Below are 19,723 nucleotides of genomic sequence, written 5' to 3'. Positions count from 1 at the left end.
CTACAAGTTTAAGTCACACAGAAAAGGTTTACTTTTATGCCTTGAATTGCATCAAGAAGGGGAAATGGGCTACTGTAGAACACATGGGTTGTGGGGAACACCAAATTTACAGCATATAAAGTAAACAAATTTGTAACATACAAGGTAAATGAGGCATAGCTGTGGTCTTTGACTTTACACCGACCTCTAGCGAAGAATCATCCAAAACCTCAGTTCCATTTATGCAGGGAGAAAAAACATAACACTTGGCAATAGAAAGCTAATCTCCATCTCCTAGGTATAGTAGGTACCAGTGATACACACTAGCATACATTCCATACAGAAATGGAGTGAAATTCTCTCCACTTCACCTCTGCCAGGCAGCAAATCCTAGCCACCTTCTAGCTCACTTCCAGCCAAATCTTTGAGGCTGACAAAAAACAACTGTGATGCTTGCACGAGATATTACAAAAGCTTATTTAATTCCACAGACTCAAACATTCAACTCCAGAACTGCTGTCCTCTGAATCCCAATCATAAGTTGATTGATTTTCAAAAGAAAAATCACATTTCCTTGGTGCCTTCTATGAAGATCTTCTTCCAACAGTAAGAGGTTTTACCTCAACCTACTATGCAAGTTCCGATGCCCCCAGATATTGGTGTACCAAGGACTGCCATTATTCCTTGGCAATGAACTATCTCACATTCAATAAGTGCATCCCCTTTCCTTCAAGCTGTGGCACCTTAACAAAATGAGCCACAGAGCTTGATGATGACATGTGTGGAAGTTCAAAGAGCCAGTTACACTGCTGGAACATACAGAATAGTCCTGGCTCTCCCAAGTTTTTCAGTCCACAGGAGTTGCAGCAGTGCAGTTGAAAGGACAGAGAGCAGCACGTGACTGCAGTCCTCACTTAGAGGGCCATATGCTTTTCTGGGGCTTGTTTGTGGGCTAAATAAAGAAAGAGGATACTGGACAGTGCACTAACAAGGAATATCACATCAAACCAACGATGATAGAAGTTGAACTGGAGCTCTCCCAGGACTTCTGTAATAATAGTGCGATACTCTAGAGGCATACTCATCCGGATCAGGAGCACTGAGGACACAAAGTACATACCCTGTAAATTAAAAAAGAGGGAGTAGTTTCACAGTTGGCTATGTGGCTAACATGGGTCAGCACACAAAGATTTTATGATGTGTATATGTACACACACACAAATACGTATGCATGCATAAATGCATATGGGCGTGCCCATGGTTCCACATACTCACCATTATCTGTGCTAAAAGCAGAACAATAACATTGGAGGACTTGCTGCTGGAAATGGCATAGAAGAACTAGGGGGTAAAAAAAAAGAAAAAAGCACAGGAAATAAGCAGGCAGATAAGTCTGACATGCCTTAGGACAGCATGAAAGGTACAAACCATTCAATACCTTTTCATTTAAAAAAAAAAACCAATAAACAGCATACTTTCTCAGGGGGTGCTTGTACCCTACTTTCAGAAATCTGCAGTCTTAGTCTTAAACATGAATCTCCCTAAGCCAGTGACGCCATGTGGTGAAAGTCATATAACAATACATATCGAAGTTTTAAGCTTAGGTACCAAAAGCCAGGTCAAGACAGTGAGTCACATGTCTCTTGAGTTAATGCCTTTCCAGTCCTACCAGGAGCTCAAATTAAGCAATCTAAATTCTTTTAATCAACACCTCATCAACCTTACTAATAAGCTCTGGCTACAGCATCATTTTGAACCCTTGCTCACATCTAACATCTCATTTAACATCTACATCTCTTCCCAACAGTTAACAACAATAGAGACTGAGTGAGAAAATATACTGCAGAAGGTATTTTTCCCTCCCTTCCTCCCTCTGCAAGTATTTATAATCGGATATTTAAAACAAACGTGTATTGAAAGTTTATACAGCATTTGTCCCATCTAAAGTTAAAGATCTGATAACAGCTTCCCTGATCCAAAACCACATAAGAGTCCCGGCTCTTACCTTTGTGAGTGTAATTAACAATCCTCTGATAGAGGTAACAATGATTATTCCAACAAGAATAAAGGAAATGTGCTGAGACCAGAACTTCACCTGTATCAACAAGAAGAATACAGTTAAATCTCTAACGCAAACCCCATTTACAACGCATTGTATAGCTGCCAATTCTTCAGGGCCTTTTTATTTCCTAATTGTACAGATATCCACTGTAGACAGGTTTACATAACAGACATTTTCACAAATATATTTTTACTCCAAACACACAAGATAAACAGATTTAGCTTATTCCAATCACAAAGACCCCCATATTCAGAGGGATATATTTAAAAAGTGTAAATGACAGAACATCTATGTGCACAGGCAAACATCATTACTCCATAGCGAAATGTATTAATCTAAGCAAGCTGACTAACATATTTCCATTTGCCCAAAACAAACAAGCAAATCATTGCCTCTTTGGCAAGACCACATTACTATCCCAGCATAAAAATCAGTGTGAAAGCAAATTCATGGTGCACCTTCCCTTCTTCCTCAGTAAGTCAGAAGTCAATGAGATTCTCAGGGCTCTATCGCTCTCTCCCTGTCAGCAATATGATTTTATCTAGATAAGACAGGAATTGCTGAAAAGGCTGTTAAGAGTTAATAAAGTCTTACATCAAACTGAATTCCCAGATAATTTACAGTGATTTCAATTCCTCTTGTGACCGGATCAGTCTTCCCCACACGGTCAAATACAATGTTGATGGTTGCCTGCAAGAGAAAGATGGATTTACATTTAAACAAGAAAACAAAAACACACCTCACTGTTACACAAGATACATGCCTGACTGTTACTTTGTATCATCAACGGGCAGGGGGCAACGGGATTGCCTAAGAAAGTGCAAAATGCACACATGTAAGAATTGCTTGTCTAATGCTCTATCCGAAAAGGCAGATCCAGAGCTTTATTTCAACCAAGGGCCAGTTTGTTTCAGGATTTCCAGAAACAGGCTTATAAGGTAACTGGAGCATTACTTCATGAACCACATGTGTAGAATACTTTATGCAGGGGGTGACATTTGCATATGTCCACATAAAATGCATTAAACATTTACATACCATGAAGATTTTCCAGACACAATAGATGGAGAAAAAATAACCCAAAAAATTGAAGTATTTTCCCTGGAAAGTTTTTGAGTATTCTATTCTCTCCTGGAAATACAAAAGGAGGGAGGGGGAATAGAACACAAACAAAAATATATCATTTCTACAATCACCCACAACACGAAATTTTAATGGAGCACCAACAGTAGCAAACATAGCTACTCTACCTCTATACCTCTTAATTCAAATGTTTCTGAATTCAAAAGTTTTAATTCAAAAGTTTCTGAATGGCTTTAGGGACATGGAGCATACTCCAGTATGCATCTGGACCCCAAATTAAAGAAACAGATCCTCACTCCACCACATCACAACATTTCAATGTTTACCTGCTGAACAGCTTTCAATTTCTCATAAGTTCTCTTTCAAACTACTCCAGCCTCCCAACACCCATCCAGGCGGTTACTTTGCTGTGTACCTTTGTTGCATGCAAGTCTGCAGTTTCCAGAAAAAGCTGCCGACTCAGCTCTTCTAGGGCATCCACTTCTTGCTGGATAAGGGACAGATCTGGCAAACCAGCATAGTCAAGGCTAGAATACATCACAAATTCCTAATTAAAAACAAAAAATTCCCCACCTTTAGCCCAAGGGCCACATTTAATGGTTTGACCACTTTTTTGATCCGATGAGCTTTTTGATTCGGTCTTAATGCTCCTTGTTAATACTGCACCCCAAGAAATCTCAAGCATACATATATAGCACACTACTCCATTTTAAGAAGGTACGCAGTATTTAGGCAGTCATGCAACAAGCTCTTTATTCCTCTGCCTGGGAAACATATTGCAGAATAGAACCAGAGCTCTCAAAGATTGCTGCTCCACTTTGGTCAGTGCCCCTTGTCAATGAAGTGCACCATCATATGTCACTCTCACATTTTCTTAAACAAAACTGTTGAGTAACTGCTCCAAGAGATAGTGATTATTATGAAGAGTCTAGTCTAATAGCCAAATTCTGGTTTTAACAGCTAGTGGGAAAGGAGAGGAAGAAGAATCCTCAGCCTTAAATATGCAAACTGCACACTTCAGGTGGTCTGGCAGAAACTGTTGGCGGGCAACTGTAAGTTAGAGAAATACAGACCCTTGTAACTCCCAACAGGTTCCTTCTACCCTTTCACACAGGCAGAACAACTTCTGCTCACCTGTTCCTATCCACCTTTGTCACACTGGTATAGCACCAGTGCCTAGCCTATATCAAAAGAACAATTTTTGTCACTAAGTTGCTTCCTGCCCTTTTTCCTCGCAGCCTTACAACGTGGCCAGAAAGCCAACTGTAGGCTAGGCAATTGTTCCAGCACCTCAGCCAACCCTGTTGGTTTGCTCAAGTACGTCAAAGGTTTTCCATCCTGGAGGGGCGTATTTCAAGTTATCAGGAAAATATGCATGCAGGTCAGTCATACAAGCAGAGGATACATCAGAATAGAAAGTTGCCTCCCGTGTCAGTGATGTGATGGGGTAGACATCTGCAGTGTGACACCGTAAGTGTGCACATCTGTCCTACGACCTGCTGTACACCCCAACCACGGTGATACAACAGCATGTTTATAGTGCAGGGCAGCAGCATATGACTCCTGACTGTGTCACAGTAAAACCATGTGTCCAATCCCTGGGCGAAAGGTCAGGGAACACAGTGTTAGAGAGCAAACTTCCCAGGAGACATTAAGCCTTTTGCTCAGACTGCTCAAACATGTTGAAACACAAACACTTTGTAACCAGCCCAACTAACACTCTCCTTTCAAAACAGAAGAAAGCTGGAGCCACCTCCCAAGGCAGGCGCCAGTGTGCTGATGAAGGATACTTTCACTGCCTGCAACAGATGTTGTAACACTTTTTATCATTCCCCAGAAGCCGCTGGGTTTGTTATGAACTTCTCCTCTCTGGAACATTGTCCTATGAGCCACTGCTATCCTGTGAAAAAACAGAAAACACAAGTCCTTACAAATAAAGTATTTTTATAAAAAAATCAAAACAAAAAAAACCCCAAAACACAGTTCCTGAGAAGAGAGTGTTAAACTGAATTCACTGCAAACAGATGCCCTGCCATTTTTTCCCCCCAAGCACTGATCTTGCTTCACAACATTATCTTGATTAGCTCTGGAGTAGAGCCCAGATCTAATCAAGTGAGATTCAGTGAGACACTTCAAGACCTCCATTCAGGATCCTGCTTCAATCCTTAAAGGGATTTAAACCCCCTTAAAAATAAAAATTGCAATAGATTCCTCAATCATATGATTAGTCACTTGCCCTTCCTCAAACATATGACTCTCCTATCTCAAGTTCAGAAACTCGAAGACTCCTCATGCTCCTCTCTCCCCTTGAACACCTCTTCTTTATCACTGAACCTTCTCCTCCTCCTCCACACAACTGTGAGCACTGGATGGTATGCAGCAGCACTCTCTGATATGTTGTCACTCACTACTGGGCTGCATGACAAGCTGTTATAAAGCAGAAGCACATAAATCCATTATTGGGCTGAACCACTGGATGCTTCAGGCGATCTGAACGTGGCTCCTAAAGTTAATTCCAACACTACAGCAGCAGCTGCATATTGTCCCTCACACTCCCATGTGCACTGCAGCATAATCCCCACGAGCAGTCCTGGCTTCTGGCCTCATTCCCTCACATTTCTCCCCATTGAAATTTGCGAGCCAGTGATCCACTCCTAAGCTGAAAACTATTCATAGGATTGCCAGGGCAATCCATGATTCGACAGTGTTTAGGCCCTTTCTTGTAGCTGCAGCCATTATTGCTACATTTGGCACTGAGCCCTCTTCAAGGTTGTTGATAAGCAGTGTAATTAAAAAAAAAAATCACTACTCCTTCACATTCAGCAAAAGAAACACTCTTGGGGCACCCCACATAACATACATAAAAGCACATACGGCCACTAACTACAAATAACAGAAATCTCAGAATGATTCAATTAATCCTGATAGCTGCCAAATATAAGAATTGCATTTTTAATCCTTGCTTTCTTCCCAGTACCTGCTTCACACATTCCATCTGAAACGAACCACAGCAATGCAGCAAAAGTGCAGTTATGTCAAGGTGAAGCACAAGGCTATAAGCATACAAAGGCAAACCTTTTCTTCTGAGATGTGACAGGGATCTCTGTACCCACACAGCAGTTACGAGTTCTCACACCTCACAGAAAGCATCCACAGGCAAAAGCCACACACTTTGCCTGTGTAGATATGTGATATATCTACATCACACAGGCTGATTTGACTCTTAACATGAAGCAAAATAAAGCAATGGTATCACAGAATCTAGGCATTTCAAACCTGAGGCTTAGCAATGTCATACCTGCAAGGATGACTATAAAGAACCTGCCAACCTTAGAGGCGAGCTTCCATAAGGCTTTACTTGATTTCACTCAGAAAGCAGAGAACAATAATTCATGTGCAAAAAGCATCAGGGAAAACACCTTTCAACAACTATCTCCTACTGACAAGGAAGCCAGTATCAATAAGCAGTGGGATGAGAAGAAATATCAGTATCAGCAAAGAAAACAAAAGAAGCTTTATGTTCTATTGCCTTATAACCCTTGTGTGCACTGAGAAGTTCTGAGTTATGAGTAGTACTGAAAACGTGGCCAGCAAGTAACTGACAGTTTATGGAACTATGGTGTTTACCCTACGTTGTAAAATACCGCTATTTCCGCTTGTTCTGCCAAGCAATTAGATTTGTATCCTTCCAAACGCAATCCAAACTTTTTAAGTTCTGCTATATATGAGCAAAGAGTCCAATTACAGAATCCACTGCTTTCTTTTTAGACACAAATACATGAACTTTAGTATAATTCCCAAGTGATTAACACACTTTACTTGGCTCTTCATAATGGCTAGAAAGCTGCTATATTCAGAAGATTTTCTGGCCACAAGAAGGCAAGAAAGTACTAGTCATTTACAAGTCCCAGACATCCTTACTTTTACCCCAACGTCACCCTCCCTGGACCAGAGGTCCAAAACCACTGTAGACAACAAACGAGCAGAGTCAGAAGCAGCACTACACAATATATTTTAACTCCAATGCCAGTATTTTAGTAGGCTCCTAGTCAATTGAACCAATTAAACCTGAGCAATTAAATTTTCTCACTACTTACCGCCTCACACATGACCATAAATACTGAGTTAACATTTGTTCACCACCCAACATTTTCAAAGTGGAAGACAAAAAGTTATGCTTTAACTGCACTTTCATATCCTAATACTGATCAGCAGATATGCACACTGGTGACATGCGATTCAGCTATGTTAGACTACCCAAAACCTCCCTTGTCATAAATTAAAAGGTAGCATTAAAATATCAGTGTGCCAAAAGTAGAGTCTGGGGGACTGCTGTGAGGATTCAGCGTCAGACAGTCAAACTTTTGAAGTGACTATGGTATATTTATTCCACACAACTACTAAGGCATGTAATACATCATTTGTAACAGCACACAAAAATCTTTTCAGTGTAAATGAGATTACATTGTTTCTGAAAGTAGCTTTTTTCCTTGGGGTACACAGAATAAGCTGAACCAACAAAAGCAGAGTTCTGATGACACACTTGTACACTAACACTACATTCTCAGAGATGTTTTGCAATTCTGTAAAACTTAACTAATGTAAACCTTGTCATTTGCAAGGATGTAGCTGTGTCCACACCAGCTCACTAGCCTGCTTCAGCTTTCATCAGGAAGCACCAGATCCACAGAGAAGGAGACTACTCAATATGTATGAACCAATTGCTGTACTGAAACCGTCAGAGCACACCAGCTGTGGTGGCTTAAGGGTCCCTTACTCATCGGGAGAGAAAGGTGCCCATCTTACAGACTAGTCAAGCTGCCATCAGAGAATTACAATTTTTGTTGGAAGCCTAATCTGTGCCACTACAATAAGAAAGGGTTCAATTCAGTGCACATGTCTGGGGAAAAAAAAAACCCAAAGTTGTGCATCAGGCCAGAATGAAACACCATACAGCTCAATGCAATCAGCCACCTGTTTCACGGGAACATGTAGCACTGACAGGACCTGTAATTTTGGTAATTTCAAGAACTGCCTTATACCATATTGACTACTACTGCCTTCTCACCTTTTTTTCTTGCTAACAATCATATCCATAGTCTGAAGGAGTCGTCGCTCCAAAGCCAGAATATCTGCATCTGTCACATTCCTGCAAAACGAAGACACCCAGTTAGACCTGCTATCCCATTTCACAGGAAATATGCACATGCCCATGAAACAAAGAACAGAGAAGCCTGTACGAGCAGAATATGCTTCAGCAACGGAAACAGTTCTAGCATGTAGACATGGCAACAGCTAGGTTCAGGAAAAAAGTTATGAAAAGCCTCAAGTCATTGCCACAGGAAAAGCAGAAGAATAATTTCAAAAAGGTGGACAAAATATTTCACAAGGCTGCAGTTACCTGAGAAAGTAGGACATGTAAGTGTATGGACAGTTGACAGCCCCAAATCCTGACAGCAAAGCCATAAGTGTCACTCCAATCACACCCACACGGCTGATGAGCTGTTCTATAGACAGGATTCCTAAGAGAAGAAAAACATGGCATTAGTAACCTTGCTCTCTTTGCTGTGCTCCACAGTTGGTGCCTTCACAATATAACACACAGAACTGCTGAATGAATCCAGCTGCCTTCCCACTGCAATGACCAGAGGTAATATGAAGTACAAACAGAGGCTACGAAAAAAAAAAAGAAAGTCTCCCTCAGAAAGCACTTTATCATGCTTAAAAAAAACAGGATTGGGAAACTCTAGCAGTGAAGAAGCTTGAGACAGATCTAGAGAGGATTAACAGTCAACATTTTGTTTCTAAATTAAACATTAGTAAGTGCACTTTGCTGAGGTGGGAACACAGATCACCCACCAGATCCTATAAAGGAGGCATCTTCCACAAAGCCACTGCTGCAATAACCAGGATCAGAGTTACCAAAACAGTTAGTCCTGGCAAACTGGCCCAAAAAGTGTCTGGACCATAGAGGGGATGCCCTATCCTCTCAATTGTCATTAGAAGCAACCCCTCCAGATCAAATGCTATTTGTTCTTGTAGGACAGTGGAGTTATGACAGCATGGAAAGCTTATGCTGCTCCTGGCTCTTCAGTATTGATCTTGTAGACACACACACATCATTGAGGTGACCAACACTAAGGCATTCCACCTGAGCACCAAGTGGGCTCTAAAACGTATATGACATAATACAGCACGAACACTAAGCCTGTGCTGTAACCAACACCAAGCACTGAAGCTGCATTTGTTTTTCTCAGCCATCAAACACAGACCTCAACCCGTCTTCTCAGGATACAGTGCCATGTACTACTAAACATAACTCACTTTTTAGGGAGCTAGTTACAGAGCAGCTGCCACACACAGCACATTTGGAGCTTACATGATTGCAAAGCTGAGATGGCCAAGCGCCAAGCCACATTTCATGCTTCAGAGAAGGGGAATATATGATGAAAACAAGGCAAAAAGACTTCACAAAAGGAGACTGAGACACCCAGTCATGTGCAGCTGCATAGAGATTTACACCAGCTACAGAATGTGCTACAATACACTGGCCTTTTGCCCCACACACTGACAGACAGCAGCAGTTAAAACAGAGGTGCCTTCAAAATGACATGACATTTCACTGGTTAAAGCAATGTTACCCCATAACACTCACGGCAACTCTTGTGATCAGGTCAGATACAATGAATGCTTTATAAACTCAGATGAAGATAAGAGTTTTATTAGAATACTAGTATGTAACTGAGTAGAACATAGCCTTCCTTTACTATGAGCTCCCAAACTCAGGTCTATTGAACAAACTGCAGACCAGCTAGGGCTCCTGACTCAGAGCCTGCATGATGGCGCATTCCCCAGCTGCAGCACACCACTATGCAGGTCAGCAGGCTGGGGCACACCAAGAAAGACACCACAGGCAATATACTGCAGCATGAGGGGCTCATTAAGTATGGCCTCCTGTCACACGTCACTACACAACAGGATCCTACCTGCCTGAATTGGGCCACCACCACACAAAAGCCCTGCAGCAGCCTTGTCAGTACATGCAGCGCAGCAGGAGAAAAAAACCCTAGAAATCCTTTGCTCTAACCTTGTCTCTACATCTGGGAGGACAAGGCACTGTACAACTGTTAAGTGGAGGTATCATCCTGTAAAGCAGAAGTTAAAAATAGAAAACGCCCCGCTACCAGTTCTGGAAATCTGCAGTTGTTTTGCAGCTTCACCGAACCTTTTCAGACATCTGAAGAGGATTATCTAAACCCCACGGCTAAGTACCCATTGGGTTATTATATTCTGCCAACTCAAGCACCTTCTGCAACTCAAAGTGGATACTTGTTTTTCTTGGCAATGAAACACTGAGCAAAGGGATCTGCTCTATATACTAGCTGTTGTATTTCAGTGGCAAATGACAATTACAAAACACAGATACGCACTTTCTCTTAGGAAAGTTTTAGGCTCACAGATGGAAGGGTGAGCTGACCCTACAGCAGTTGGTATCCTTCATTTCTTCTCTTACAGATTAGTACAAAGTAGCCTCTTAGAGAACAGAAAGATTAAGCTGACAGTTATCTATGCAGGCAGACATATTCACCAATTTGAGTGAAACTGACTGAATTTTACCTGTTGAGAACAATATACAAACAATATTCCAGTGCAGGGGATAAGGACAACATAAGTTACACAGGAAACCCAGGTGACAAATAATTTGGTTCTACAGTGTTGTAAATCCTTTGGCACATTTACGTGCCTGAAGGATTCAGTACAGTTAGGCACATGCTAACAAGCTCTGTTGGACCCAAACTAGCCCAAGTGTACACAGTATCTTCACACTATAAATACTCTTGGTTCCATGACTGCAATGCAGAGATACCCAAGCTAATTCTGCACATAAATAGCTCTGGCATCAGCAGGACTTAACAACTGACATTCTAGTACCACGCAACTGCACTGCCTCTGGGCTCAGGCAGTATACGAAGCTGTACCTTCTGGCAGCACACACACTGCCAGACATGTTACTGGCTACAGTCTATACAGCTCTGGTGTTTAGGCACCCTGCCATGTTTTGTCAACTGGATAGCCACCTATGCTAAAATGATCTGATTTCAGTCACAAGAAACAATAACCTGACTGAAAAAGTCAGATGAAGGATTGATTATCAATTCTCTGCTTAAATTAATTAGTCTCCACAAGACAAGAAACAAGTGAATAAAAATTATGATCAAGTTTCTGTGGAGATGAAGTTTTTGCGCCCTCAAGTAGTACACTGTGTTCTAACAAACCCTAGGTTCAGTTAGGACTCATTCACTTCCCTAAAGTTTTGCTGTGGTACTAAAAGAAAACTAATGCAAATAAACCAGATGTATCCATGCATTTCTGTCAGCCTGACAACCGTCAGATCGCAGATATCAAACAGAGCAGACCCTCTGTTACAATAGCTACTTTCTACAGTCCCAACTGTAGAGCTCAGATAACATAATAACAGCTCCAAGATAAAAGTGAGATAAAGCCTATTTATAGGAGGGAAGGAATGAGCAAGAGTATGAAACTCACCATGTTTTGGGCTGAGGATAGGAAATGGATCCCCCAACTTCCAGAAGAAATACATGAACGTCAACCAGAGGACACAAGCAAAAAGCAGTTTCTGTCTGTGCACTAAGGGAGAGGAAAAAACAGTATTTTATACATATTATTTCTTTAGGGCTTTTTCTAGCTTGCAAAATTGCTACATTGGCCCAAATGCTGCTTTGAGCACAGGTGGCCAAAACAGGTATCAACTGACAGAGCTACAGCTAGCAGTATGCACCCCTTCACTTCCTACAGTACAAGCTACTTGAGCCACCACCATTTGCAAGAGCTAACACAGCAACACAACACTCTGGCTTTCCCCTATGGGTGCATAGAGGGCTGTGCTACAAACAGGGATCACTCAGCTGCATCTTTCGTGTGTGACCCTGAATGTGAAACTTGGAAACTTCATCTTCATGCTAACACTACACATTTAATACCCAGAACCTACATGCCTAAGCTTAATACAAAAAAGCAATTAATATCAACAGCTCATGGGTAAATGTCCATTAGTGCATGGAAGAGGCCTCACCCAGGCAAGAGTAAGCAAAAAAAGCAAAAGTAATTTATTGAGCTTCTCTGCCTCATTTCTTTTAACCCCTAGCAGGACAACACAGCCTTGCCAAGGGTTCCAGGATTTGACTGCAAGCTTAAAATTTTAAATGAACAAATTCCACTAACATTACTCTAAAGTGCTCAACTTTGTTGAAATCCATAAAGAAAAGCTACATTTGTTAAGGTCACATCAAGTATCTCAATAAACAGTTCATGCTAAAGCATTAAGTTCCAAAGAGAAGTTACCTAGCCAGAAAAAAAGACAGAGGAGGGAAGGAGCTATGGGGATAGTGACCAACATATCTCCCTCTCAGAAAAGTTATTTCTCAACTCTACGTGCAGTCTCAAGTTAGCAGCCCCACTGCCATAAACCAAGTACTCACATAATCTGATATTGCTCACAACAAAGTAACCAATGTAGAAGGGTACCATGAAGACTAGGATGAGCAAAATGACACACAGGTTCAGCTTCCAGTGAAAATATCGAGAGCTAAAATAAAGCCAAAATACCGATTAGCACACTATCATAATACAACAAATTTCTCAAAGACAATCTCACATCAATGCAATCCTTTCAACTACATCAAACATTGGACAATATTGGCCTAGCATATGGACCTTACTGTTTGAGCTGGGGAGGAAGGGTTGTTTTTTGGGGGGTTTTGTTTTGGGGTTTTGTTTTTAATACAAAGCTCAAGAATGTGTATTTCAAAATTAACAACTATCCAGAAAAACACATTGAGCTATTTTATCAAATATCGTATTTTCTATGGTAACTACTGCTGGTTGCAGCATGATTAGTTTGATTTATTCCTTATCTAATTGAGCAGTAAATCAAAACTAAGTATAAGCAGTAATTAATTTTGTAGTGAGTGGCTGAGTCAAGAAAGGGCTAATTCAAATTAAAAAGGTTAAAAATATTTAATGTTCATAATTCAACGTGTTTTGCTTCAAAGTGAGTTGTCTCATGTGCAAGACACTGCAAAGCAAGAATTTAAAAATACGCATAAAAATCAAAATGATCAATACACCTCTGACCAAAGGAGATTTGTTAAACACAGATGAGATTCGTCTTGGCTGAACTGACTTTTCACTTAGCTTGAATAGAAAAATACATGTCCTGTTCCCAACATTAACTCATCTCTTCTTTATCCCTCAGGGAAGGAGAAATTATGAGGATCCCTGATACTTTTTCCTAGTTAATTCAGAAACAAACATTTTCCTCTATATTGACGTCCAGCCCTTTACTGAAGCTGATAAAAGCATTCTCCTCAGTGACCTCTCTGGCTGCAAGCTCTACAGATTAATAACATACAGTCAGAACTAACATTACCTTTTAGCAGTTTTGAACTTCTTGCCTTTCAACTCCTTTGACTGCTCTCTTATACTAGTATGATGAGAGAGAGAATAAATAGGAAACCCACGTAGCCTCTACGTGTTACTGTTCTATCTTCTCTTTCCTACTGACTTCTGAAGTAGACAGTTTTTAACATCCCCTTTATGTAGAAGTCCTCTCCCTGTGTCAAGTGAGGGTGTGCCTTTGATTCACAAATACCGTATTATTACAGAAGTAGCTTTCACTCCATAATTAGCTTCACATCTTATTCGCTGCTCTGACTACCACAGAAAAAAAACTAGTGCTTATAGTTTCTATAGTCCTTAACATCTGAAAAGCACTCTTCACGATCTGAAGCTTCACAACACTCCCATAAAAGAAACCATTTCTTTTAACTTCACAAATGGAGAAAGTCAAAGACTAAAGCCTTGACCCAAGAACCTAGACCACAGTAATAGCAACTGCATGGAAAATCAGGAGATTATGCCTTTTAGTCTCGCATTTGGTCAAACAAACAAATCCTGCTGTTCAGACACCTTTATTGAGCTTTTGACAATTTTCTCACACAATATCTCCAACCCAAGACTAATCCATTCTTTTAGAAGCCTGAACACAAGGCAGGCTAGTCCTTAAGTGAGCTTCCAGACTCACCTGCTGTTCAGCACCCCCAAAATCTCAAAGATGATGAGTTCAAACATGGTGCAAGAGAAGGCAAAAGTCACAGAGAAGATCACCTGGACCACATACTGTCGCACCTGCAATGGAGAAAACAAGCCAGAGGCATCAGCCATTTCCATTCCCAGAACGCACGCTGGTATCCCTCAGGTAACAAAAAACAAATCACAAGTACAACGGCACACAACTGAGCCTCTTGCTTCAAGACACCTTGCCCTTTATCTAAACAGGAAGAAACCAACAGCCTGTCAGGAATAGAGGGCAAACTCATCAGGTGCTCAGGATTACACTGATTGCAGCTATTGGCACTTCTAACAGAGATGCCTACAAAGAAGGAATGTCAAGTATGCGATGCCCTATATCAACTTTAATGATAGACCCTTGCTAACAGAGCTCTTCAGTCTTAACCTCAGATTTAAAAGTAAGATCCATACAAAAAAACTTTTCAGGTCTGAAGCTGGCTCTCACTTAAGACATCTCTGACCTAGACTACATTCTGTCATATCACTCTAGGGATAAGAGGCTGCTCTGTCTCATCCAATCCTCACAAACAATTCAGCCACAATGAACACACCTCACTAAGTTTACAGTTACCACTGAATTTGATTTTGTCTCAAATATTTTACAATTACATAAGGCAGGCTTAATCAAGCAAAAGGCAAAATAGTTTCTTATTTCCCCTGCACCTCCTCTTTTTTTCATTTATTTAACAGTAGCCAATATGGAAGCTTTCACTGGCCCCAAGAGAACCCATTTCCTCAGATATCTAGGAGTCTTTAAGACAGAAGCACAAGAGGAAATGGAAAAGAAAGCAACTGTAGAGACAATTAAAAATAAGATAAAAGGACTTAAAGAGGAAAAAGGCCAGATGCAGTTTTCAAAATATTTCTATATCTGGGAGTAATTTTAAAGATATAGAATTGTAATGAAAGGTGCCTTCTCACCTCATAATCCTTGAAGAGCTTACGCATGAAGAATAGCCACCCAAATCCAAAGAACAGCACCTGCAGAAGAGATAAAGTACTTTACATTTGTATAAGGCAACTGGCAAAATACAGAGCTGCTTCACTGCTGACTGTAGAGAAAAGAAATGGAAGGAAAAGAGCTGGGTCAAAGCACCCAAGATCCACAAGAGATTAAAACTTGCCATGGTACCATGGAGAGAAGAATACTTTAAACATTCAAGTGAGCAGATACTGAGGGCTATGGCTTTATGGAAGATCCAGTCAAGTCAGCCCATTTCTGTATTCCCAAGTTCTCAGCATTCCTCAGTTGCTTCTTGTTTCACGCTTCTAATCTACAGAATTAGAGCTTATAGTTCTTACAGAAAACACAGTAACATAGGCAAAAGTAAACACTTTAACGTCCACAACATAGAAGTATTCTAGGGATGAGCAAATTTTATTAAAAAATCAGCTGTTTCTTTCAGACTAGAAGTGCATTTGATTTTTCTGGAGAGGTCTTAATACTAAATCTAGTTATACTTTGACACACTATGAGAGAAAGGTGTTAAAAGCATCTCTAAGATAAGGAAAAGACACTGTTGAACACCTCAAACCATGACCTGGAATTGCAGGAAAGCCACATAGAAAATATAGGTGAAGCAGGACAAGCCAATAACACTTCACATTTCAATGGCCCAGAGCCATTTACAAAATTTAGTTAAGTTTCAACACACACCTGAGTGTGTGATTGGTAACAGATGGCAAAACTTGCTTGAGGAGGACTTCAGACTTTAAAGTAATTGATAGCAAAATGAAAAAGGTAATATATTCCACAAGCCTCCTATCTACAGGTCATAAGTCAAAGACGTATGATAAGCAAGTGATATTTACATAAAGTAATTCCACATTTAACAGTGTAAAGAAGCAAAAAAGAGAAAAACTCTTCAAAAAGAAATAAGTAAATAAAGAGATGAGGAAATAATCAAGTACAATAACAACAGAGGAAGTTATATATAAAGATTAGATTTCCCTTGTGTTAGGGACTGTACAAAAGCATCGAAAGACATTATCTTAAGAGTTCGCACTCTAAAACACTGCAGATGAATGTGACATATAAGTCAGAAAATTCTTGAGCGTTTGACAAGTACATGCAGCAATTTAAATATCTAACTTGATACTTTTGAAGATGATGGGAGGATGCAAAGCTGCCATCACAAATGAAAGAAAAACAATTAGATAAGTTAGATCTTGGAATGCAAAGCAAATGACAGGAGGAAAAATCAAAGCATTATTGAGTAGGAGGATATTATACCTCTAATGGCCAAATGCTGTCCTGAAAACTACAGAGTTGTGCATGAAAGTCTAATAAGATAACCAACTGCTGTTTGAAAGGGGAAAGGTCCTCTTTCCTCAGCTCATCCCTCCTCATTACAGAACTAAAATTTCACACCAGCTCGGAAGCTTATTAGATCTCTCTGTGATCCAGTTAGAACTTATTTAAAGCAAATACTGGAAGGAGTGCAAATAAGAGGATAACTGTTCAGCCAAGTGGAAGTGATGAGGGAGCAGAACCATCCCCCTTGGGCAGAAGCAGACAGTTGGACCATCTCAGTTGCCAGAGAGGCCGACAGGAAGAAAGGGCATCTAGATGCTTACTGAGGAGAGAGCAGGGTAGCAAGGAGGAGAGGAAGGTCAAAGAGAATGCAATGACAAGATAAATTACTAGCAAAAAGAAGTTAATGAAGAAGGAGGGGGTGTTTCCTCCCACAAAACAATAAGACAATTTCAAGTATGTTAAGACCACAACCTGCTTCGCAATGATAAAGAGAGGATGACATGAAAAGGTTTAAAGGGCTCCTAGGTGAATTCAGCTGGTGTAAAACAAAGACTAGTTAAAAGGTGACTTTGATGGCAGCAGAAAGAAAGAGCTGAAGGAAGTGCTGAATCACAGATGGATCAGTGGAGATGGAAGCATTTAAGATAAAATAGCGAGGTCTTTTTAAGATTCCTTAAAGCATATAATGGAAAATCTTCCGAAGTTGTAAATAAGCAAACTCCTCCGTACCAAAGCAGGGGTAGAAGACACAAACGTCTTCTCGAAGAACATCAGAAACAAAATAAGTCCTACATAGAGAACAGCAAAGTGAGTTTTCCTGTCTGTTCCAAAACAGAAAATTTAAGTTTATAGACATGCCGCGGTATTACAAGAAAAGCTCCATTCCCTACAACCTCATTTACTGAACTTTTTTATGCATAACAACGACTTGGCAATTGCACGAGAGCAACGGTCACGGCGACACGTAAGGAAGCAGTCCAAAGGCGCATACACCTTATCTTCTCCCGCAGCAGAGGCTTGGACGATAGGAAACGGCGGGCGGCCCTAACGAGGCGAACTAGTAACCCAGCGCCCCTCAACTCGCAGCGACGAGGGTTTTTTTCCCCACCTCGCTGCACTCAGGCGCGGAGTCCTGAGCCCCCTCCGCTCAGCAGGCGAGCCCCGGGGGGCCCGGGCAGCGGGGGCAGCGCCGGCAGGAAGGCGGCATACCGCTGCCATTGACGCTGCTCCACGCCCTCCCCCCGCCGCCGCCGCCGCCGCCCCGGGGGTCCCCGCACGCCCCGCGCGTTGACAGGCTACGCACGCGCGCCGGCAGGCACCGCCCCCACGCGCTCCCAACGGCCGCTTCCCGCGGGGGCGGTACGGGGCGGGCCGCGGCGGGAGCCACTTCGCCCCCCACTCACCCCTCCCGGGCCGGGGGGACACACCGCGCCGCGCAGCCGCAGGGTACCTGGGAGGTGACCATGATACTGGAATCGATGAGGAAGCTCATGGCGGCCGCCCGCACGCCACCACTTCCGGCCCCGCGCTCGCACCGGCTGTTGCAGCGCGCAGGCGCGCGAGCTCCTTCCTCAGCCCGGCGCAACGCCCTCCCCGCGGCGGAGGGCGGGGCCGAGCTGGCCGAGGGGCGCGGCTTATCCTACTAAGCCCCGCCTCGTCGCCGAAGCCCCGCCCCTCAGGGGCCGGAGTAGGCAGCTGGCGGGACGGGCGGTCCGTCTGTCCAGCCGCCGGCCGTGGGGACGGGGTCTCACTCCACCGGGGGAAACATGAGTGGGCTCAGTGGTTGGGATGGGACCTGCTGCCGGCCAGGGGAAGGAAGGAGGTGGCCGGCTGGGGGTGCAGACACCATTCCATCATTTTACCACCACTTTGGCTCCTGTGCAAGGGCTGTGCAGCAGCGGGACACGCCACACCACGCCACAACTGGTCCAGGGAGAACGATCTCCCACGTGGGGCCCTTTCCGTTCTCCCTCTGCGCCCAGAACAGGGCTGGGGATGGCTGTCAGGCCTTGCAATTTTAATATATTGAGGAACGAGGCCAGAAGGGAAGTAAAACTTCAAACAGGGAATTTCCTGATGCCTGTTGGTGTGAGATCCACTCCTTCATGTTGTAGTCATGTCCCCACTTGAACTTCTCGGCATCTATATTTTTTTTCCTCTTAAAAACACACCTAACATTTGCCACCCAAAACTCTGTATATTTGGAATAATAAATCATACAGGAAGAAAAATAATTAAGTATGGTGATTTGGGAGTTTAAAAAAGCACGGAGCCCTTGCTGATTGAAAATCAGGAACCTTTATTCATTACAACTCATTTCACTAGGAAAACAAAGCTACGTTCTCTTGTGCTGAGTCACCAGATTAGTCCCAGTCTCTCTGATTGCTTGGCTTTATGTCTTGCTGTCAGTTGTCTTGGTTTGAAATTTGTCTCGTTGTCCACAGCATTGCAAAGAGAAAGAAACATTCAACTTCCATGGGGAAATGAACTGAGGGAGCAGATTACTGTAGCTGATCTAAGGCCTCTTTTTTTTTTTTACAGCTTCTGGTGTTGCTGCCAGTTAATGCAGAGCTGAGATCTGAGTTTCCCTGTTCTTCCTTTCTGCATCTGCTACTTAGACAATGATCTTTCCTAAAGGTGAGATTCCTGAGCTTGGAGGGATTTGTGGGTCTTTTGTTCCCTATAGGTAGGTTGTGGGGCAAGGTTAGTTGTTGGTTGTTTTTTTGAAGACAGAAGTTAACAGGAAATCCTTTTAAAAATAAATTGTACAAAGCCAAATTCTGCTCTGTTTATACCTTGGCAACTCTGCTTACTTCAACACAAGGTTAAAAAACAAGGCAGAGTTTGGTCATAGGTCTTTAAACTTTCTTCTTTGCATGTGTTTATAAATAGGTTTGAAACATGCCTCTACTTAGCTGTAAATTACTCATCCCCAAGCCTTGGGACAAACTCACAGGGAAGAAGATAATCCCTTCTGGAAAAACTCATATCCACCCTCAAGTCCCAGGACTTCGCCTTCAGGGAAGACAAAAAGTGTAGAAAGAAAATGGGAAGTTTATTCCATGTTGTTCCTCCTTAGATAGCTGCTGATATGCATGTGTGAGGAGAAGGGTCCACGGCACTTCACAGATACAAAGGCAACTTCCCAGTCGTGAGAGGCTGACAGTTTCACTAAACAGAATATAGATGGA

General features: G+C 42.2%; 1 protein-coding gene across 4 annotated transcripts; it reads right to left on the bottom strand.

The window, feature by feature from the left end:
• Positions 1-442: 442 nt before the first annotated feature.
• On the bottom strand, positions 443-18,120 carry GPR89B (G protein-coupled receptor 89B). Of its 4 annotated transcripts, none has more exons than XM_064469480.1 (14): positions 17,983-18,120; positions 15,197-15,256; positions 14,229-14,332; positions 12,625-12,731; positions 11,672-11,773; positions 8,526-8,646; positions 8,193-8,273; positions 4,915-5,024; positions 3,540-3,628; positions 3,080-3,172; positions 2,636-2,731; positions 1,985-2,074; positions 1,255-1,320; positions 443-1,100 (listed from the first exon to the last, which is right to left on the bottom strand). In XM_064469480.1, exons 1-14 carry the CDS (start codon positions 18,022-18,024, stop codon positions 894-896), a joined length of 1,368 nt encoding a protein of 455 aa, XP_064325550.1. In that variant the 5' UTR covers positions 18,025-18,120; the 3' UTR covers positions 443-893. The 4 variants fall into 4 exon arrangements, with proteins under 4 accessions (XP_064325550.1, XP_064325568.1, XP_064325575.1 ...); XM_064469498.1 differs by having other exon boundaries at positions 17,936-17,983; XM_064469505.1 differs by lacking the exon at positions 17,983-18,120 and adding an exon at positions 17,960-17,978.
• Between the last annotated feature and the right edge of the window lie 1,603 nt (positions 18,121-19,723).

The sequence above is a fragment of the Phalacrocorax carbo genome, chromosome 1 (assembly GCF_963921805.1).
Source record: "Phalacrocorax carbo chromosome 1, bPhaCar2.1, whole genome shotgun sequence".
Classification (NCBI taxonomy): Eukaryota; Metazoa; Chordata; class Aves; order Suliformes; family Phalacrocoracidae; genus Phalacrocorax; species Phalacrocorax carbo.
This window is presented reverse-complemented; position numbering and strand designations above follow the sequence as displayed.